Raw genomic sequence first — 22,535 nt, 5'->3', positions numbered from 1 at the left:
TTATCTATATTTATAGCAAAGGGATGCAGAGCTGGGGGTCCTGGGTTCAGCTCCTGTGTGCCCTGTGGTGGACTGGCGCCCCCTGGTGGGAGTGAGTACTCTGCGCAGTGCTCTCTGGGACAGCCTGTGCTGGATCCACAGCTGTTGAAAGTGAAGTGGCAGTGTGGTGGTTTTTTCGGCTCTCCTGGGTGCAGCACTCCCCCCTCGGGAGCGCGGCAGCCACCCTCCCTGGACACACCTGAGGAAGGCCTTGTCCTGCGAGGCACGGTAGTAGCTCTCCACCATGAGCGTCAGGAAGGGGGGCTGGCTGCGGCGCTCGTAGTACACTCGCCCGCCGTTCGGGACGAAGCCGTACCTGCGGCGGGACAGCGGAGCCGTGAGAGAGAGCCAGCGAAGACGAGCGACATCTCCTCCCAGCAGCCTTGTTTATTCACCCTGTGGGACTTCCTCATCCCTGATTCCTGATCTGTTACTGTAGCATCAGGTGACCCCCAATGAGTGCAAGCTAGAAGTCAGACTACCCTGTAAAAGGCCAGTTCTTTAAAAGATAAGATCACTTTATTAGTCCTATACAAGTTCTTGTATTAGGAATTTGTCTTTTCGCAGACCCCAGCTTGCTCTCCAGGAGACACACAGACAGGGAGAGAGGCTGGGGGTCAGAGCGCAGGGTCAGCCATTTATACAGCACCCTTGGAGCATATGGGGTTAAGGGCCTTGCTCAGGGGCCCAATGGAGGAGGATTCCTCTGCTGGCTGCGGGATTTGAACCGGCAACCTTCCAGCCACAGGCGCAGATCCTCAGCCACAGAGCCACCGTTCCACCCATCGTGCGTCTTGTGTGTACTGGGCTGTACTGCATCAAGCAGAACTGTTTGCAACACTCTCCACTTGTCCTCTGAAACATACAGCTGGTTTCCAAACCAAATGAACATGTGAAAAACAAAGTGGTTAAATGGTGTACGATGCCCCAGGAGAACAGTGATGGAGGAGCAGAAAAAGCTGAAGATCAAAGAAGGAGAAGGTGGGGCAACAGTGCTGATGGGGTGAAGACAAATTCAGTTCAATTCCAACTTGATTACCCTCTGCGGAAACACTCGCTGTCTGAGAGGGAGACTGCCGAGGGCAGGGTGAGCCACGCATGGCTGGGCCTTCGTCAGAACGCCCTGCCTGACGTGAGGAGACCCAAGCAGAGAACACGAAACAAAACCAAAAGAAGCATCTTACTTGTCCACGAGGTGGAGGAAGTTCTCGATCATGCCTCGCGCTGTGTCCTGCATCTCGGAGAGCAGCAGCCCATTGATCACCCAGTACGAGTCCCTGAACATCACAGGGCAGAGCAGGTCACGCCTGGGCAACGTTTCCACCCTAACACAGCTGCCTGCAGTGTGGAGCTCACACGGATCCCTCCGATTCCACAGGAACAGTGGATACTCCCTGCCACTGACGGGCCTGTCGCGGAGAAGATCGTACCGCTACAGTCGCACGGCGATACCCACAGGACCTACCAGTAGTAGAGCTCCCTGAAGCGCCCCCCAGGGACGATGAGGGGGTTGGGGGTGTAGATCAGGGAGTAGAGCTCAGGATGTACCCTCACATCAGGGCGCACCTGCACACAACAAGGTTAGAGAAGCTTCCTAACTGCACCGGGGGCTTCACTGTGCACAGGCACCGCGCCCACTGCTCCCACCTTCCTCCCGAGCGATTTCCACAGCTGGTGGAGCTCCTCGGCCCAGCGGCGCAGCCTGCCGTCCGCGATCTTCGACAGGAACCTGGGCCTGCAAGAAGCACCCCAAGAATTCCTTCATCACACCATCTTCACCCCCCTTCCCGGTCAGTCAGGTAGCAGAGCACATTCTTTGTGTTGACAGGTGTTTCAGCGGCGGGAATCTACAAGTTTTTCAAGACAGTCCTCCAGAACTCCTCAGCCTTTTCATCAATATCACAAAAAAGGAAGCAGCAGAGCTTGACCTGGAAACATCAAACTCTTGCTTCTATCTGTAGCAAAGGCACTGTAATGTTTCTGCCCTGCTACCCTTCATCGGCCTGAACTACAGCCTCCTTTCTAAACCGTAATTCAGCTCAAACAAGCGCCTCATTGCATGCTAGTCTGTGACAATCTTACTTGCTGTGCCAATCTGCTGGAGTCCATGGTTCGAACTCCGTCCCTGGTTCCTCAAAGAAATCCTCGAGGAATTTCCGGAGTTGTGACGCAGGAAGGTTTCCAGCTGGAGCCTGAGAGGTCAGGTTCCAGAAAGACTGCAGCACTCTCTCTGCAATGGCAATGGAACAAGACAGCGGCCATCACAACGTCCGAGATCAATCTGACCTCCCAATGCCAGTCTTCACCGCAGAGGAACTCCGGGAAGGTGTGGGTGGTGGGATATTTTAAGTCTGGGATGCGTAACTGGGAGGGCAGCGTAGTGGCGCAGTGGGTAGCATTGCCGATTTCCTGGGTGCTGTCTGTGTGGAGTTTGCATGTTCTTCCCGTGTTCGAGTGGGTTTCCTCCCACAGTCTAAAGACATACTGTACTGGTAGAAAATTGGTTGTGCTGTGAGTGTGTGTCTGATCTTGAAGATGATTCATATACAATGCCTTACAGCAGGTCTAGAAGGCTCACAGAAGGTACAGGAAGCAATAATGGCCATTTATACTACATCAACATGAAGAGCAGCTCACCTGGGGGCTCCTTCAGCTTCATGTCCACGAAGTGCTTATCGTCGTCGAACAGCCTGGCCAGCTGGACCTGCCTCAGGATCTCCCCCGTGCAGTAGATCTCACTGACGGAGAGGATACGGCAAAAATCAGGCTGGCCGCCGCACCTCGCCAGACACCAGCCAGAGCAGCGCAGAAGAATTCGCCTGAACGCCGTCTTTAAATTACTGCATTCAAAACCAGTTAAAAAAAAACATGTCCAAATGATTCTGATGTTTCTCAATAAAACCTCAAAGGCTTATTTCTTTCTGCTCTAGGCTGACTGGTATTAGGAGTGTCTGATCCTCCAGCTTCATGAGGATTATACATTAAGCAGACTAGAAAATAAGCACAAGTTCAGTCACAAGCCATCATCAAGACATTACAAGCCAGTTGTAATGATGCAAGAGATCTGTATAGATCAGGCCCCATCTGTGGAAACACCCTGAGTAAAACACTTCACTCTCTTAAGAAGACACCTCAAGTTCTAGTAGAGTAAATAAGTAAGAAGGCAAGGAGCTAGATGTGGGCTCTGCGCTTCCTTTCTGTATTTCCCAGTGGAACACAACAGGTACGGGCAAGCGTGATGACTTCTGAGGCCGATGTTGTGTAACCAAGTCAGGACCAATAGCTGTTATACCTGGTGCCATGGACCGGTAACAAAATGCCCAAGTCCACAAAAAGTTCTCCTCTGAGCAGAATTGGCACACAGGATCAGGGGACGCTGCCCATGGACCTGCGGGACTGACTTCCACTGTGCCCTCAGCTCTCACTTGAACCCAGGGGAACTCTGCAGGTCACATTTTCTGTGACCATCTCACCCTGCAGCTCCCAGCTGGCCGCCCACTGGAGCCCAGCAGTGAGAGCCTGGCCAGTACCTGGAGGGGAGACTCCTGGGAGAGCTGAGGCTGCTGCTGGGAGAGGTGTCAGTGGGGCCAGCAGGGGGCGCTCACCCTGGGGTCTGTGTGGGTCCTAATGCCCCAGTACAGTGACGGGGACACTAGACTGTAAACAGGCGCCGTCCTTCAGATGAGATGTAAAACTGAGGTTCTGACTCTCTGAGGTCATTAACAATCCCAGGGTGTTTCTCGAGAAGAGTAGGGGTGTTACCCCAGTGTCCTGGTCAAATGTCCCCCTGGTCTTTACCCATCATGGCCTCCTAATACCCCCCGTCTCTGAACTGGCCTCATCACTCTGCTCTCCTCCCCACTGAGAGCTGGTGTGTGGGGAGCGGACTGGAGCATCATCCAGGTGGGGTGCACACTGGTGGGGGTGGAGGGGATCCCCGTGACCTGTAAAGAGCTCTGAGTGGAGGGTCCAGAAAAGAGCTATAGAAGTGTAGGGAGTGATTATTAAGGAAATCTGAGAGCCCTGCCTGCAGCCCAGTCTGACTGGAAAGCTGTGCTCTGAAGCGAGGTCTGCCTCATGAGCGTTGTGCAGGGCCTGACACAGATGCTCGGAAGGAAAGCAGGGCACGAAGAGATGACAGGCCGAGACAAATCAACCTCCTCTTGAGGGGGCAGCCACGTGCTGTACAATGAGCTGTCTCTCCCCACAGAAGCAAGGCTTTAACTAATGTAGGTAAACACGGGTATTGAGCTCTAGGTTTTTCTGTTCAAACACTAATGACCTTATTTTCCTACTCCATAGCAAACAAACTCATTGGACAATCTCCCCACAGTCTGTCCTGTTATTAATACACCAGCTAGCGGTCAGCTTACTTTCAGATTAATATCTGAGAGGGAAGAACAGCTCAGGGTTCAAAAGTCTTGTAATTCCTGTTAATATTTAAACAAAATATAAGTTCCAAAGACAACACTTTCAAAGTACAGTACACACAACTTGATGTATACTTTGCTTTTCTTCAGGAACACGGTGAATATTCCATACATCTTAAAGCAATCAAACACTGCCTTCGGGTTTGTGAATTTGCCGGTTTCTTTTAAGTTAATGCCAATTTAACCTCGCTCATCACACTTACGATTTTAAACAGATGAACAGTCAATGCCTCATAATGTCTCATTACTCAATAGGGTCAAAGGTCCTGTCAAGTTGATGAGAACAAACCTGCAACAAGAAGAACTTCTTGAGCCTGTTTTCCATCAACCACAAGAAGCAGGTGGCAAAAACGCTAACTGAAATGTTACCCAGCATTCCAGGCAGGGGGAAAGGGGCAGGATCTCTAAAGTGTTGAAATGAGGCTGTGAGGAGGAGAATCTCTCTCCAGGTCCCACTCACACAGGAACACCGCTGCTGCACCTCCTCAGCGGAGAGGAGAGGATGGGGCAGCTCGGAAACTGAGCGCAGAACAAGGAGGCCCACGCCAACCCAGAGACCCTAGCCCTAACCCTACAGAAGCTCTGCCAACACTCGGCGGTGAATTCATGCAAAAATTCAGAAAATCCAAATACTCTTTCACAGAACTGTAGCTGCAGGCAAACTCCGCGCTGCAATTCTTCTCTGATAAAGCAAGAGCACGTGCGTGCACGTCTTCACACATACTGCAGCTGCTCATGATCGCCACAAGCCCCCGCGGGCACACGCGCTGCCATCGTGCCCGGCTCACAGACTCAGATCCTGCTTTCACTGCAGACTAATCAGCTCGGAAACCGCTCGGCCCGGCTGGAGAGAGCCGCGCTCCGGGACGGTTCCTACAGGGAAGCAGGAGGTGAACGAAGGGGCTGAAAGCAGAGCACAGGGAAAAGCCAGCTTACCTGTCGCAGGGAGGAGGCAGAGCGCACCTGAGCACAGGGAGCAGGGCCAGACAGCAGGTCCACAGCAGAGCCCAGTCCATCCCGTCACCGACTCGTTCCGACTGCCTCCACACTGGGAGAACACCGCGCTATCGCCTGGGCAGTGTTCAAGGCCTCCCAGCTCCCTGCTTTATGACGCCCTTATCGTGAACGGCAGGGTTACGTGGGGGATCAGAGATAAAACCACGACTGAGGGTTAAACCGCAGACTTCACCGCCTCTGCCCAGAGTGACGAGCCCGCCCGCCCACCACACAGTGCCAGAACCACAGGAGACTGCCAGCAGAGACTCGCAGAGACCACGCCGTCATGCAAATCCCCCGATCGGCCTCAGCACCACTGCCTGAAGCCAGAGAGACGGAGACCAGCAGAGTGAGTAAGACACGATATTACCGCAGCTCAGCAGGGTGGAGCATGAACCCTAGCACTGCGGATGAGGAATTGGGTATTAGGAAACCCTCTCCTGTGAAGGCAAGTGAGTTTCATTCCAGTAGGCTGACAGGAGGAGTTCTACCCTTTCTGGAGCAGTTGACGTGCGATGGACAGGGCCTTGTGTCTCCAGACAAATGCCGTCCTTACATGATGGGAGGAAGTTGTCCCGTGTGTCCTGACAAAAGCTGTGCCCCCTGGAGAGCTGCAGCATGGGATACGCTCTGCGGGATGCTGGTGTGGAGCTCAGCCATGCCCTCCTAAATCTGCATGAGTGCTACACGGAAACAGCCAAATAAACCAAACCTCTTCGATCATCAGGCCCCCCCACTCGCGACTGTCCCCAGCCAGGTCACGTTCCCTTGACCACTGCACTAGACGTTCGCACGTTGACAGTTTGGGAAGACACCTTCCTGTCCCTTCTGCATACCTCTTGGTTTGAGCTGGTAGCGAACTCACAGTGCGGGACTCCTGCCAACCCATCGCGAACCAAATGAACATGGCTGCAGGGACGCTCAAGGACAGAAAACTTCTCCCCCCTACCCCCAACAGCTTTAAAAGAAAAGGATGACCCGAAAAGTGTTTCAGCGTGGGCCTGAACCTTGTCTGGTGAAGTCAGCTCGAACTGCCGGTATACCCACACGCACCCCCCCAGAGGAACGGCAAGCCGCTGGCTTCGTCTGGACAAGCATCCCACCAGCAAATCCAGGAAATCCCACTGCCTCCGGCCCACGGCAGTCAGCCGAAGACGGTTTCGCCATCGGACAAGAGCTGACCGCTCCCATTGTTTCGTCAGCAGCACAGAGGAGCAAGTGTTGAAGACGCTGCGTGCCTGGCGTCGCGTCAAGCCTGCACAAGCCTCGCTAAAGCCATCAGCTGAGCCCATCATCTTGTGGGGTGCGTCCTCTAGCATTGATGCCGCACGTTAAGATCGAGTCTGGCAGGAGACTACAAAAAAAAAGAAGCCAAGGCACCACCCTGCCACCTACTGGACATCGCTACTCGATCAGCGATCCACTGAAACCAGTCTCCATACCACCCTGGCCTCCCCTCTACCCACAGCATGCCTGAGCAAGCCCCTCTAGCTCAATGAGAACAGCCACAAGTCATAGAATTCCAGTGAGCTTTATTTCTTAACAAAAACATTCCAGTTACTTCAGATCTCAACCATTTCAAGTTACCAACCCTTTTAAAAAAATCCAGCTTCACTGTAAAGTATTGCCAATTCCAAAAAGGGCCAAATTTTAACTAAAAAAAAAAGTGGTCAACACGGTTTTTCTTTCCAAATTGTCTTTTGAATTTGAAAAACAAGAATTAAAACTAAAACCAATCACTTGAAAATTTCACAGCTGTTTTTTTTTTTAAAGACTACTCACCCAGGGGTAACAGCTTATTAGCCAATTGCTTTGTCAAATCTTAAGGGTGCTTTTATTAAGGAAGGTGATTTCCCAACCTCCAGCCCTTACGAGTTCAGAGTGGAAGAGCACGTATTAGGATAAACGCCAATTCAAGTCCAATTCGAGTCCCCCACCCAGTCAACCCCATTCCCCAACTTAAAACCCCAAAATAAGAAAATCAATGCATCTGTACCACAAAGCCTCCAGTTCCCCCACACAAGTCAGAAACCCTGCCCTCACGCGACGTGTACAAATGCTGACTCGCTTCCCTGCCCGAGCTGTGGGGTAGAGAGCTTGGAGCCGGCCCCACTGAGGACACCGATGTGCCGGCGAGTGAACTTCAAATCAGACTCTTGCAGTACAGATGCATTGAGGCAGCAATCCCTCTCCTTTTACGCTTTTGGAAGAACGAGATGTTAAAACGATGCCCTACGACCAGCAAATAACTGAACTTCAGGGATAAACAAAGGGATAGATGCTCCCCATCTCATTCTTCTATTTAAAGTAAACTGCTCCTAGAATTTAGAGTGAAGGCTGCAGCCTCGTCCTGGGTTAAGCGGGAATCCAAAACAGTTCTTCGCTTGGCAAAAGAAAGGGATTCTCTATGCGATTGAAACTTTACCTGGAAGGAAGACGGGCTGCAGACTTTACTCCCCTAACTAGATGGTCAAAAAAGAAAATTAACAGGCAGCTGCCAAATCTTGCCTGCTGGTTTCAGCCCCTCGCCTCCCAGCCAGCTGGAGAGATCCGCGCTCACACGCGCACCCCCAGGTCAGGACACGAGGGGCCGAGGTCCGGCTCAGGAAGGCTGCCAAGGCCAGGCGAGTGCGAGGAAGGGGCAGGCTCGGGCAGGAAGCCTGCGCTCTCCTCCGAGGTCCTTATCTCTCGGAAAGCACACGCTTTTCATTTCTACTGCTCCTGGGAACTTCCCCACCAACACACCAAACCTCCGCATCATTCCTGAGCAAAACAAAAAAGAGCATCTACCCCTCGCTGTTGACAGAGGCTCCCCGACACGCCTGCCCTGTTGGCTCGGCTTCTTGACCTCGGCGGTCACCAAGGAGCCGAGCCGAGAGGCGGCTGCTCCCGGCAGATACTTGCCGTACCCGCCCCCCCCCCCCACCAAGAGCTGTGCTTCCCGAGGGGTCAGCTGGAGACGCCACCCACCACCACCCTCCTACAATTAAAGCGAGCCCTTCCAGAAGCACAGCTCGGGAAAGACTTACAAACCAATGATTTTGGTTAACAGCCTTTCACAAACCCCAGCCCCACCCTAACATCCCACAAATTCAACCCCAATCCTCCCCTCCCACCCCCTTTTCCCGATTCCCCTTCCCCGCCTTCACCTGCCCGCCCGCCCGCCCACCCACCCCCCACACCTGTCTGTCGCGGCTGGTCAGAGATCAGAGACAGCAGTGCAGTCAGTCTGGTTATTGCCTGACCCCATTACTCAAGTCTGTACTTTAACGCAGCTGGAGCTGCAAGTTTTTTTGTTTTTTCTGTGCAGCATCTTTTGTAAACAGAAAAAAAAGCCCCTGCTCATTCACGAGGCACCAAGGACATTCTTCCCACTATGGTCATCGCAAATCTATTCTTTGTGCGAAGGGCACCAATATATTAACACCTGCACACCTGGCTGAAAGGTGGGTGTTTGTGTGTTGTGTGTGGGAGGGGACTGACAATTAATTCCTGCAAAGTCATTTTTCAATCATCTGGGTCACATGTGCCACAGAGGGGTCACTAAAAAAAAAACCCCACCCCAAACACCTGCATCTTCACCCATTAGCAAAAACAAGCCGCACTGCAGCGTAGAGAACACTAAAGACTCCAGAACGCCTGAGCAGGTCTCGGCAATCTGGTTGACGCTTAAAAACAAGAAGCAGGGAATTCAAACGGGTGCCTCGTGAATCAGCATTCCAAGCAAAGGCCGGACAGAAGACAGCGGTGCGTCTCCTCAGCTATGTGAGGGACAGAAACACAAGCCAGTGCTGGTTCTGCAAGAGGGGAGCGAGGACCACGCCTCCGGTACCCCATCTCAACAATACTGTGGCGCAGCTGCTGCGTCGGGACATCGGCAGCGTGGAGGCAGAGCAGCACGAGAACAAGACATGCTGTGCAGCCAAACGATCGTCACAGACAAATAAGTGCCCTCAAAAAGCTTATGCAGACCCCAGCCAGCTTCAGAAAAAATATCACTACCACAATGGTGAAAGGGCCAGAATCCAATTCAAAGCATGATTTCCCAGCACTGACGGGCGTTCCCCACCCTCACAGGTGTACCCCTCAGCCACACTACTACACCAGTCCAGCCTTTTAAACTTGTTAAAAAAATAGGAAAAAAAGTATTTACAAAGTTTACATTGTGCCAAAAACATGAGCGTCTCTTGGGGGCACACATCTCGGAGAAGGGCGACTCGTCCACAAGAAAGCGAGAGAAAAGGGGCTGCAGAATACTGGGCTCTGTTCCTGAAAGAAATCCTCCGGCGGCGGCGACAGCTGGCCAAGAAAAGCATGAAGTCTCGTTTCCGCTCCCTTAGTGTTTCCAACTCCAGGCCAAGAAGGACGAAGAGGGTCGTCTCCGAGAAGCGCCCGCCCGCCCGCCCGCTCGCTCTCTCCTGCAGACGGGACTGAAGTTTTGGCTTCTGCGAGGATCAGCCCGAGTCACTGTTCTGTGCCGGTCGGCCGGCGCCTGCGTTTATTTCAACCTCTCCCAGCACTCCTCCCTCTCACGACATGTCCTGCCCTGGACGCGGACACAGACAGGACGGGACACGGGCGGAGGGTTCGGACCGGAGAGCCGGACGTCGAGCCCGCGGACAGACTATCTGACGAAGTGTGGGGCGGCGAGGGGGCGGGTGGGTCTGAATTAGCAGGTTATTACTCCAAAGTTCTGCTTCATAAGGCACTTCATACAAATAGCTAAAAGCCATTAAAAGAACAAGGGAACAAAACCAAAAGCAAACTGTGGAAAACACATCTTGGAGAGGTGGAAATAAAGCAGTGTGCCGAGGCTGAATGGGAGAGGGAAGGTGAAAACCGCTGCTCCTTGGTCCCCTGCTGTCCCCACACTGAAGTGCTCGAGTCTCGTTCAGGATCCGGTAGTGCAACTGGAGTGGCCACCGCGCGCACGGGCACAGCCACGCGACCGCCGAGACCCAGCCATCACCTCCCTCTCTCCTGGCGGCACACAAAATCCCCGTCTTCCGCTTGAGGCCGATTTCACGGGGGAAAATACATGGAGGGGGTGGAAACTGAAATTAAACTAAAAAAAATCTTCCCAAAGAAAGGAAGAAAACAGTTCCAACACGGGGGGAGGGGGGGAGAAAGGCAGGGGAAACAATCCTCCGTGAATCACCTGGAAAACAGAGAAATTCAACATCAGAAACGGGGGTGCCGCCTCCCCACGAACACGCACGCCTGCTTCCACTGCTAGCAACAATTTACTTCAAAGCAAAACACGTGCAGAAGGCAAACACAACATGTTGAATAAGCGTGTTAAACTGCTGGCTCCCACCGGCCCCCGCGGGCCCTCACCTGCTCACAGCTTGGCCTCCTCCCCGCTCTCGCTGTGGTACTCGGCCACGTACAGGCTCTTGTCGATGCTGCCCGGGATGGGCTTGATCTCCGTGCCCAGCTGCTCCTCGATGCCCTTCAGGTTGAAGCGGTCATCGTAGGTGATCAGGTTGATGGCCAGCCCCAGGTGTCCGAAGCGCCCTGTGGACACAGCCCGACGGTCAGCAGAATGACCGCTCACGCTCCCCCCAGCTTGGGCACCTGAGCTCAATTCATTATGGCCTGTCAAACTACCCAAGGTGGGACCCTTGAGGACTGTAGGCGACTCTCACACAGTCACTGGTATGACTGGGTTTCACTCCCAACTACAGCTTTAAAGCTGGAAAACCCATCTATGGCAGTTCAAGAGAACACGTCAAGCCTGTTCAGACCAGTGCCGAACTTCACGCGACAAGAATGGAGATTTATATGCCCAAGAGCCTTGTCCTTACTTCAGGAGTATACTTCAATGCTGAATTAATGAGGACACCATATAAAAAAACATGCAGAAATATGGCCGGAGCCATGTCAAGTTTAAAAAGGCTCTCTCAGGCTAAGACCAGGTGTGAAGGGCTGGCAGCCAGGGGGCACATATTGAGCTGAGGTACGTGTGCAGGTGAACCGGGAGACTGCGGTCAAGAGCCCCACGCGAGGCTGGAGAGCAGTGCTGCCCCTACCGGATCGGCCAATGCGATGGAGGTACGTCTCTGCCAGTTTGGGGAAGTCAAAGTTGATCACCACATTCACAGCTTGGATGTCAATTCCTCTGGTGAAGAGGTCTGTGGGAGGAGAGGAAGAGGTGGTCAGAGAAGAGCAAGAGGTCCTGCACAGCTCGTCCTGGCTGTTTGAAGCCCAGCAGCTGAGAAGGATAGAAACAAAGACCGCAGCAGAAGCTCAGTGCTGACAAGGGCACAAGCCCCACCTCCATCAAGATGGGTTTCTCCAGCACGGCCTCTGCTTGACGGGGGAGGCGTTTAGCTTTCACAGCAAAAACTAGAACTACCTCTAGAAAACCTGGAGCCAACGACCGACATTGCAAGAACAAAGCTGCATACAGGTGACCTCCAAGTGAAACCAACGCCTGTTTCTGTATAAAGAGATAAGACACCCAGCATTTATCTCCTCCTTTAGAAAAACCCCGGCTGGTTACAAAAGCAAAGTAAACATTCTCATGTACATCTCTGCAGCTGTTGTAAACTGAAACCAGGAAGGCTTATCAGCACATCCTGTCATTCGATTCACATTCTGAGTGGCACCATACCCCTTGGCGCACGTGGAGACAATAAAAACCAGCTGCAGAGCAGTGAAGTCAATGCAGAGACGCCGGGCACTGAAGGACACTCACCAGTGCAAACGAGATTTCGACACAGGCCGTTTCTGAAATCGTGGAACACCCGGTTGCGATGCTCCTATAAACATTTAAAAAAAAAAAAAAAGAGTCAGGCCGAGCCAAGATTCAAGCGTAGAAGTCCGAGAAGACTGTAGCAAAATGGAATCGCCATGAAATATTGTAAACAGCACCCTGAAATATTGTAAAGGTTAACTCCTCCTCCAGAGATAACCTGATAGCCAATGAACATTCAGGAGAAAGCAGCACTTCCTGGGTGGTGGTGGGAGTGTGGAATAAGCTACTCAGTCAGGTTGTTACAGCTGAAAATCTGTCAAGAAACAGCTGGATGAGATCCTTATACCTATTCGCTACTAACTACCAGCAAGGCCAGCCAGGCCTTAAAGCCTCCTGTCTAAGACCTCTCAGGCTCTTAAGCTAGTGAGCTCACTTCACTAAAACCCAGGGAGCCTTTCACCCAGTCCGCTTCACGTTAAGTTTGAAACGTCAACAATAAATGAAAGGAGGTTTGAGTTCGACACGAGCTTAGTGGTCACCTGTCGCATCTTGGCATGAATGTAGAAACAAGAGTAGCCCAGCTGGGAGATCTTCTTGGCGAGCAGCTCGACGCGCTGGGACGAGTTACAGAAGATGATCGACTGGTTGATCTGGAGCTGGGGTTTAGAACAGAAAAAAAATCAATCTATAACTCCACAACCTCCAGATATTTCCAAGGGACACTCCTCCCTGAAAGGGAGTGAAGGCCAGCAGGAACATGCACCCAGAGGCAGGAGATGTTCATCAGCAGCCATTTAAAACAAGGAGCCAGTGGCAGAAAACAGTCAGGAACTCAATTCAAAACATGTATTTGAAAATACCATGATGCAGACAAATACAGCACCAGTACAGAGTACTGCAGTGTGCTGCGTTTATTTTGCAACGAGAGGTCAGTCACAGCGGAGGAGACTCACCCTGGAGAAGAGAGTGTTAAGGCAGTGGACCTTCTGTCTCTCGGTCACATAGGCGTAATACTGGGTCACCCCCTTCAGAGTCAGCTCCTCCATCAGATTGATCTCGTAGGGCTTCTGCAGATGGGCGTTCTGCAGGAGGCAGGGGAAAGAGCAAAGCCGCTCAGCCTCTCTGGCAGACCAGGACACGAGATCAGGACTTTTCCACAACCAGAAATAACACCATGACTTCAGAAGACCAGCACAAAAGACCTCCAGCTGTGAACCCCCCCACTCACTCCAGCATGTCTCCCCGAGAAAAGCCATCTGTACTCCAGGACAGCTAGCTGTTCTGAGCAATTTCAATCAATGGATCAGACCCCAGTAATAGATACACGTGAAACGAGACATACTTGTGAAGTCAAGTCTATCGTGGACATTAAAGTTAGGAAGACAAAGAAAAGTAAATCAGCCAATAACCCCCAGGCCCCTCACTTAGTCAACCGTGCTCATCAGCTCAGACTCACCATGAACTTCTGCACACTGAGAGGGAATGTGGCAGAATATAGCAGGATTTGCCTGTTTTTAGGTAGGGTGCTGAGAATCTCCTCCATCATCTGCACAAAGTCCTGGGACAGGAGCTTATCAGCCTGTGCGGACCAAGTGGGAAGAGAACAGAGTCAATCGCTGACCTTGGACACTTCCCATTTCTCCCCCCGCCCCAAAATAGCATTTTCTGCTCCATGATCAACAGAGAAAGGGCACAAGGTTGCTTCTTGGCTGTAAAGGAACAGAACCTCTTTCGTCGTCAAGAGGCACAATATTTTTCAAATTCTCAGAAGTTCACTGTCAACCAAAGGGTCTCTATGAGCCCCAGCGAAAGGAACGTCGTGTTCAGAACTGAGCAGATACTTTATACAACAGGGACAGACTATCCAAGCATCAGCGGCTTCCTTCAGGACTCGCCTGAGCCAGCCCCTCAGTGCAGACAGGATTCTACTCCACACCAGCTAAGCTAGGTCAGGGTCTGCCCGTGCTCACGCATGAAATCTAACAAGCACCAGCCTGGCAATGAGACTGCTGGACTGCACAGCCCGGCCCACGCCGAGCGGAGCCCCGTCGAAGAAAAACAAGTGGAAACTGGACTCGCCTCATCCAAGACGATCATCTGCACCTGACCCACTTTGGCCACCCCCTTCTTGATGAGATCCAAGATCCTCCCAGGGGTGGCGATAACCACATGCACTGCAAAGAGGGAAAAACAACAACCGTGAAGCCCGTGGCAGCGCACCCAGGCTGAGGGGACCGGAGACGGCGGCGGGGGGGCTCACCCGTCTCATCCAGCCTCATGATGTCGTCGCGCAGGTTGGTGCCCCCTGTGGTTGCCATGACCTTGACGCCTCCCATGTGTTTGCTGACCTGGATGCAGATCTGACTCACCTGGAGAGCCAGTTCTCTGGTGGGAACAATGACCACAGCTGGGGGAGGGAAAGGGAACAGACAACACCCAACACGGTCAGGCGCCGCTCAGCACTCACGCCCGCAGTGCAGCGTCAGGGACTAGAGTGACCGCCCGCACGGAGCTGCCCTCCTGCCTCAGGCCTCACAGAGGCCATGACACGAACCAACCGCCGACAGCAACACCTACGCAGTGCACAAGTTGCCAAATCCCAAGGTATAGCGCACACAACCAGCTAGTCCGTGAACGTTTTGTTATTTTTTCTGTAAATCGTGAATAAAAGAACAGACAGAAACGGTTGCCAGGCTGCGATGTCTGGAGGTACAGAAGTGCACCTTGTGAAGGAAGAGGCGCTCCGAGAGCCCTCACAGACGCACCCCAGCACGCCCTGCACTGCCTGTATTACAGGAGGTGTGCAAGCCCCCACCCCTCGGGCCCCCCACCTTGTATACAGTCCTTCTTCAGGTCGATGCGTTCAAGTAAGGGGATGAGGTAGGCGCCGCTCTTGCCCGTGCCATTCTTCGCTCTGGCCAGGATGTCCCTCCCGGACAAGGCGATGGGAATGCTCTCCTCCTGGATTCGGGAGAGGACGAGGAAATCGGGGGTAAGACACCTGCCTCACTTCTGTCCCTCCCTGGTTAAAGCCGCCAGCGCGCCGGACAGCCTGCTCTCGAGCGCAGCGCACCTCCTCCTTGGCACTGCCGCGAGGCCCAGTGCGAGTCTTAGCTCAAAAACCACCCTCATATCCACAGTGCCACAACCAGCCTCGTGGGTAACACACTGATGAGCCTAGTGAGGCCGACAACCTCAAAACACACAGCTGCCGTTTTTTTACTTTTCCAGCCAGCCTGTTTGACAGCTTCGTGCTCCGAAGCCGGCTCGGACCCCAGCCCCCCCACGCCCTCACTGACCTGGATGGGGGACGGCTTCTCCCAGCCCATCTCGAAGATGCCCATCAGCAGCTCCCGCTTCAAGCAGTAATCCTCAAACTCGTTGCCCTTGGTCGCCGTCACATCCTGGAGAGAAAGAGAGAGAAGCGTTTTGACGTCTTCAGCACCAAATTCTTTGGGCTTTCTTCTTTAACTCTTCTAGTTTCCCTCAAAGCTTCTGAGCTCATCGTGGTTTGGGACTAAATGGGTCGGTGTCGCTCCCTTCTAATGAAAGCCAGACAAAGCTACGCCAACCATCCCTCTCGCAGAGCTCACCTTGAGCTCCAGGACTGACTTCAAACAGACTCTCCAGACGCTTCTCGCCTGACAAGCGAGCGCAGCAGCTCCACACACAGCCCGCCGGCCGCCCAGAGGCTGCGGTTCTAGTACAGAGCTCAGAACACGCACTGCCCCTTTAACAAACGCACATCCACTCGACCACTGAACCCGCTGGGCACCCAGGTTTTGTACTTTCACGTAAAGTGGGTGGAAAACAGGTCCACAGCTGAACTCCTCAGATCAAAGGAATTCATGTTGGTATTTTATACCCCACTAAGGCACAGATGTAGAAGTGTACCAGATCACGGGAGTATGTCTCCCTAGTACTGGCACTGTTATGTACACAGAGCTCACAGTTTAAAATAAGTCACTGCTAGCACCTCACAACCACAGGCTAGTGCTTCCACAGTGCTGAAGGAAAAACATTTCAGGAGTCAAAAAGCTGACTCAAATTTTAAAGAGACTTCCACATCACATTTACAATCTTGATACCCTAGTGACAGTCCTGCAGTGACTTCTGTCCTCGACCCAGGGAATGCCTGCCTGCACAGTTCTTACTCTTGGCGTCTGTAGATCACCAGTCCCCACAGGAAGCAAAATGGGGAATGAGGATACGTACGACATCCCACAGCTGTGACTCTTCTAACATTATAGAGTGCCCATCCTGCAACATGTGCTTCAAAGCATGCATCAGCACCCACATGTGAACAAGCCAAAAAACTTACTACAGCACTCATTACACAGTGAGGCTTCTGCAGTAAGGAAAGGGGCTCAGGGACAACAGCGCAGACCTTCAACATCAGACCCCAAACAGAGGAGTTAGAGGGTCAAGCCCCCCTTTGTTTTCCGGGCTGAACGACATCAGTCCCCCAAAAAAGTAATGCTGGATCTCGGAGCCCAAAGCAACAGGCCGAACGGTACGAGCGCGTCCCGTGCGCGAGCGGCCAGCGTCGGCGTTCAACACCCCCGCTGCCGCCGTTCAGCTGAGAGCCAAGGCTGCCACTCCAAGCACTTCTTCGGCTTCGGAGTGCTGAAGGGTAAAAAGCCAGGGAGGTTCCCACAGTTAAGTCACGGCCTAACGACAAGCCTGAGAGAAGATTTTACGCCAGAACACAGAGGAAAATCTTCTCAAATCCTCATTGTGAACACGAGTTGTGAGAAGCCCCCTCCTGTAGGAGCTGCCCATCTAAAAGAGCGACACTAGGACAGAGGTGGGGATGTGGCTGAAGGTGTTCTAAGAAGGCAGACTTTTCGAGAACGCACAGTCCCCACACTCCCCCCTCAGCCCTGCGCGCCAGAAGAGAAGAGCAGGCGAAACGCAGAAGGAGGGGAGAGGCGTCTTACCGAAGTCTTCATCCGCATGTCCTTCGGAGGGAGTTTCAGACTCTTCTTCCAGTCGTCGCCTGGCCTGCGGAGGACGAGAGGTCAGTTAGCAGCAGCCGCGCGTCTCGGCCACTGAGGCCGGACCACACACTGGTCAGGCCAAAGAAACTTCATAAACCAGTGGTTAGTTTGTCACCTTTGATTAAACATACTCAGATTCTTTTCTTATGCTTTTTACACTCAACAAAACCTCAATCACACTTTGAGGGAATTTCTCAAGAGAGAATCCCTGCGAAGCAACTTCTCATAGGTGCGCCGTTCTGAGACCTGCAAAGGGACACTAACCGCAAAGTTTGCAGGTTTAGATGGCAATATAAAAATTAGACAAGCCACCCTCGTGTTGTGGAAGATGATACCTGGATACACTAAAAAAAAACAGCCTCATGAGATCTTTAGAGCAATCGGCGACTGGAAATCTGGGACCCGACGTTCCAGCCCAGCCTCCTTAACGCACAACTAACGGCCCCACTTGGAGCAAGAGGCTTCTGAAACTTGAATGCAAAACACACGAAAAGACAGCTTTCGACACGCAGAGGAGTGGAACAGCACCACCAGACCTCGGTTTTCCCTAGACAGTAACTCATCAGCCCCCACTTTCCTCACCAGCACTAAACCATCTCAGCACATTGCATACCCTGGACAAGCCCTGTCAAGGAAGGAGCTGAAAATCACTTCCACTCGGGGGAGGGAAAGGGGTGAACAGGTTTTATTTAACAATAGCTTAATGCTTTGAGGAATAAAAGCATCCAAGCAGAAGTACAGGAACACGGAGAAGTTGGTTTGGGTGTCCAGAGGGAACAAGGTGGCTGTGAGCACATGAAAGGAGAGCGAATCCCCCACACAGCTCCCCTCCAGGGCAGAAGCACCTGGAAAAACCGTCGGCCGGATCCGCGAGAGGCGGGCCTGGAAGTTGACATGGTGTGGACCTGCCTGCTCACAGGACTGCGCCTTCCAGCTGCTCACAGAAACGCGCCGGAGAACTGCGGATTCGGGATGACGGGAGGCGACTAACTGCGCCCAGCAGGAAAATGGACGAAACCCGAGCTGCTGTGTACGAGAGACGCGGGAGGAAGCTCCTGATGGCCGTTCCCCTACACGGAAGAGGTCAGGACGGAGGACCGCTGGTCAGACGCCCACGTTCCGCCCGAGAGGCGGGATGGAAGGGAGACTCCTGATCCTGGCAGACGGAGCCGGTCCGGTTTCACAAGCTGCAGGCCAGCCATCAGCCGACGTGCATCATGGGCGTCACTTACACGCGCCTCCCTTTACTCACCTCCGTCCTGCCCTTCGTGTGCAGATCCGGGAAAGAAGAGCCGAACCGAAACGCTTCTGCTTCACTGCTCTTTTTTTGTTTGTTTTTACCCGTGACTACCGCTGGGGAAAGGAACTCAAATGACATCCAAACGGCCGTCACACACGCCAGCCTACACACCCGGCCCCCCAGCCAGCCGGCCCGGCCCTCGGAGCTGGCACAGCGCGCACCCTGCCGCTGTCTCGACATCGAGGGAAACCGACCGCAGGCGGTACCGCTTCGGACAGCGATGTGGCCAGAAGCCACCCCCACAGTCACGCAGCGGCGCGGGGCACGAGGGGGCTGCCTGGGACACCCCCACTTACTTGATGGCGGTGTTGGCAGGGGGCAGCAGCTGGGAGCTGCCGTTGTTGATTGCGCTGGAGGCCTTCATCTGGCCGCTGGGCTGGGTCGGGGGGCCCCCGCCGCCGCCCCCAGGGCCCCCAGCCGGCTTCACGGGGCCCCGGATCTGCCCGTTCTGGCTGGACAGCCCCAGGATGACCGGGTTCTCTGTTCTGGCCGTGCTCATGGCTGCACCGCGCTCCTGCAAGAGTCCCCGACTGCTCCTATCCTCTTGCCAACGTCCCCGCCTTAACACAGAAATCCTCAGTCCGCTTTTAAAGAAGGTTTCGCAGGGAAGTTTGCACCAGTCTTTTCCCCCCTTTCTCCTCTTGACGTGAAAAACTCAAATCAACCAAGTATCAATACACCTATTTCTTCGTCACCAATCGAGCCGCCTTATTCTTGGTAATTTAACTCCTTCTAGTGGAACAGCGTCTTCCAAGTATCGCTCAGTAAATGAGTCTAATATCACGATGCAGGAAAAGCACCTTTTTTTTTAAAAAAGTTAATTTTATGCAAGTGTATAGTCTCGCTCTAAAACAATCCAAGAGTCACTCGCACCACTCCTGCGCTGCCAAAGACTTTAAAATCCACCTCGTGTTCGACACTCCTGGGAAGTAATCCTTCAACGTTGTCCTTGGTCATCCTGGAAAAAAAACAACACCATAGGTTCAGTGGGGAAAAAGATGAAGACAAAAGGTGCAAAGGGCAAGAGAGACGCCACCGCAGTGCAGCGCACACATATGAAGAGAAGAGCCTGGACAGCAGCTCAAGGCTTACAAACCAGTCCTGAAAATTGCAGACCTTCAGCTGAGAACAGCTGACCCGCACAGGCAGGCAGATCAATATTACACCTGGGTCGTTTCATCGAAACCGGAAACTGCCCAGGGAAAAACCGTGCGTGGCACTGCTGCAGTGTTTCCGTCTGCAGACCCTCCAGAACACACAGCAACCACAGGGGGACGACCGCGGGACTGCCTGACCGCGAGCCGAGCTGGACAGTCCCCTGGCTCTCCGGGCACCTGTGCCACGATGTGACAGGGAAAGCCAACATCATACCCAGCACAAACACGGCCAGCGTAGGCTCCTGCTCCTGTACGACACCTGGCTACGGCGTCTGACCTCCGCTAAATATCACAGGGACGAACACAGCTCACACCTCAAAGCCAGCTAAAGGTTTCTTAAAAGGAGTGTGTGTGTCTGTAGAGGGCCCCTGCGATGAAGATAAAAAATAAACAGTAGCTGTCAGATCCCCACTGCCTCTTCAGAAGCAAGCAGCCACGTCAAACTGCACCAGAAGAACTGGCCTGAACACCGCACTTCCACTACGAAAATGTACAGTTTTACATGAGCACCCAAGGGCCGAGCCAGCCGTGGACAAACCCAACGACGACGTTAAAGCTGCGGTTCCTACTTCAGGTCTAACTGTACTTTCCAGACGTCGTTTAAGGTTGCACAACGGCACTTCTTCCCCACTATATAGCGCCATGGAGAGAAAATGCCCGATTTCACAGCTCAACAACACTGACAATGGTAAACGGGTCGGAGTCGATGACCATTTATAACACTGCTTCAAAAAGAGGCCTAGATCCACCCACCACCCAAAGCTGATCTGATGATGAGAAATAAATACAAAACACAGAAAACATTTAGTGGAGACGGTGGGGGAAGCAAGATTTATTTGCTTTGCCATTTTTGGCGTCGGCAGACCGACAATCCCACCATTTCAGTCCTGTTATTTAGTCCAGCACCGCGGAGCTATCTCAGACATGTTGTGGCCAAATAATTTTAAGAAACAGCGGGATGGAGGGGGTGCATCGCTTGCGGACGTACACGGAAATAAACACGTCGAGCAAATGAAAAGTTAATCGCCGTTAATTCAATAATCCCGGCCGGGGGTCGTGTGAGATGTCGCCCCCGGAGTCGCCTCAGACTCAGCGTTGGATTCAGAGCCGCTCTTTCGCGACACCGCTCCAGCCTCCCAGCCAAAGCAAAGAAAAATAATAATAAAAAAACCCACAAATAAACCCGATTACTTTGAGTAATTCACCGCGAAGTGACATTTCACATCGTCTCCTTCCTGATGACGAAGTATCTCGCTTTCTTTCGATTAAAATAACATTAAATCGCCCAACCGGCCGGCCCCAATTCCCAAACAAAAAAAATAAATAAACAAAGCCTTTACTACCAAAACGTCTCTTCTGACACTTACAAATCAACAGGATTTAACATTTAAATTCTGCGAGGGTCGGGGGACAGAGGTACCGTATGAGGAGAAAACACCGTAATGGAAACAAGGCAGTTGCCAACAACGTCATAGGGGACACAAAAAACCCCAAATATACCCCTTTCATCATTTACAATACAAAAAAATAATGCCCTACAAAATAAAATCAGGGTGCTGTAAGTGTATAAAATGTTAGAAAGTTGCATATTTACCGCGGATGGCTGCGATGATCAGCGTATTTTTGGCTATTTCTCTTATTTTTGTGTGAAGCATATTTTGTTTGGACAGAAAGCCCAAGATGGCCTCCGTCCCTTCTTTAAACCCTCCCCGTTTCGTCAGCTGACGAAGTGCAGTAATTAATCACCACAGAAACACTCGTGTATTTACAGTTATTCCCTCTCTTTTTAAAAAAACAGTTTTGATTCTTCTAGAAATCTGACTTTTAATAGGTATTTAAAAAAACAACGCCGATATAATTTCCGCTTGATGTCGATGATCAAGATATCTATCTCGTGTGAGATATTTAAATAGTTTGACGTTTTAGCTCGAAAACCACGCCTTCACCCAGGTCAGCTGTCACCGTGTTTTCTCCTTCTGTTTATTTATGATGGGTTGTCGCCGCTGTTGAAGCAGGTGCTTTGGAAGTCTTTTCATTTTCAGACAGCACTCACAAAAGGCGTGGTCAATAAACAGTAACCCTTTTCTTCAGGGCGATTCCGTGTGTTTGCAATCGTGCACACACGTCCATGAGGAGAAATTTAAATCGAATAGTCATCTTCAAATAAAAAAAACACTCTGGCCAATCTGTTTAACATAACCGCAACTATTACTGTGAATTACATAGGTCTGTGTTGTTGCGAAGTGCTTCCTTTAGTAGACAGACAGAAAAAAAAATTAAGAATCTGAACAACCGACATTTCTGATTTGGTATTGTGATTTGGGATGAGGTTATTCGAGGTGACGGGCTTCCCGTTCTATTGTGTGATCGAATCCGGACGTTTCTTACAGAAAGGCTGTGCATCTTTTTCCAGGCAGAAGAAATGTCCTTCAATGGGGCTAAATTGCCCGTCTATTCTCTTTCTGTCCACTGGTTCCCAGTTCAGGGCTGAGCTTCTCAATACAGACAGCTTCCTCACTGCCGACTGGCTTTCCCAATGCAGCACAAGAGCAGTTAAAATGTCCTCTGTCTTTACTGCTGAATCTTTGTTTTTTTTCTAATGCACTACCTGACTGAGAGACCTTACAGGTACAAGTGTATTAAGCCTGAAATATGTGAACCACAGAGGCCATTCAGCTAGTTGTGTGACTTGTCAAAGTAGTTTTGTGCCCCTGAAATAATTTAGGTTTTCTGTAACAAAGGTGGTGGATTCTTATGTAAGAAATATATGTTATACACACACTCACACAGGACACCAGTCCATCGCAGGACACACACACTGGACAGGACACCAGTCCATCACAGGGGACACACACACACACACACACACACACACCCTGGACAGGACACCAGATCATCACAGGACACACATGT

The 22,535-nt window shown here is 52.0% G+C and overlaps 2 protein-coding genes across 3 annotated transcripts in view; both read right to left on the bottom strand.

The window, feature by feature from the left end:
• The window catches only part of treh (trehalase (brush-border membrane glycoprotein)), a 13,589-nt gene extending 8,007 nt beyond the window's left edge, over nucleotides 1-5,582 (bottom strand). For both annotated transcript variants that reach the window (XM_088940191.1, XM_088940193.1), the window contains exons 1-7: nucleotides 5,406-5,582; nucleotides 2,677-2,777; nucleotides 2,122-2,269; nucleotides 1,687-1,774; nucleotides 1,505-1,605; nucleotides 1,224-1,316; nucleotides 239-355 (exon numbers count right to left, since the gene is read on the bottom strand). In XM_088940191.1, the coding sequence (XP_088796317.1) occupies nucleotides 239-355; nucleotides 1,224-1,316; nucleotides 1,505-1,605; nucleotides 1,687-1,774; nucleotides 2,122-2,269; nucleotides 2,677-2,777; nucleotides 5,406-5,485 (728 nt within the window). In that variant the 5' untranslated portion in view covers nucleotides 5,486-5,582. The remainder of the gene's footprint in view (nucleotides 1-238; nucleotides 356-1,223; nucleotides 1,317-1,504; nucleotides 1,606-1,686; nucleotides 1,775-2,121; nucleotides 2,270-2,676; nucleotides 2,778-5,405) is intronic.
• A 4,909-nt stretch (nucleotides 5,583-10,491) lies between these two features.
• Nucleotides 10,492-21,338, bottom strand: ddx6 (DEAD-box helicase 6). The gene is made up of 14 exons (XM_088939849.1): nucleotides 21,217-21,338; nucleotides 18,762-19,423; nucleotides 17,106-17,169; nucleotides 15,465-15,569; nucleotides 14,997-15,126; nucleotides 14,426-14,572; nucleotides 14,245-14,339; nucleotides 13,622-13,744; nucleotides 13,119-13,247; nucleotides 12,705-12,821; nucleotides 12,166-12,229; nucleotides 11,498-11,599; nucleotides 10,803-10,982; nucleotides 10,492-10,623 (listed from the first exon to the last, which is right to left on the bottom strand). The coding sequence occupies exons 2-13, from the start codon at nucleotides 18,962-18,964 to the stop codon at nucleotides 10,807-10,809; spliced, it is 1,455 nt and encodes a 484-aa protein (XP_088795975.1). The 5' UTR covers nucleotides 18,965-19,423; nucleotides 21,217-21,338; the 3' UTR covers nucleotides 10,492-10,623; nucleotides 10,803-10,806.
• Between the last annotated feature and the right edge of the window lie 1,197 nt (nucleotides 21,339-22,535).

This window comes from Atractosteus spatula, chromosome 22 (genome assembly GCF_055471065.1).
Source record: "Atractosteus spatula isolate fAtrSpa1 chromosome 22, fAtrSpa1.hap1, whole genome shotgun sequence".
NCBI lineage: Eukaryota > Metazoa > Chordata > Actinopteri > Semionotiformes > Lepisosteidae > Atractosteus > Atractosteus spatula.
The sequence above is the reverse complement of the archived record's forward strand: the minus strand, read 5'-3'. Positions and strand labels throughout refer to the sequence as shown.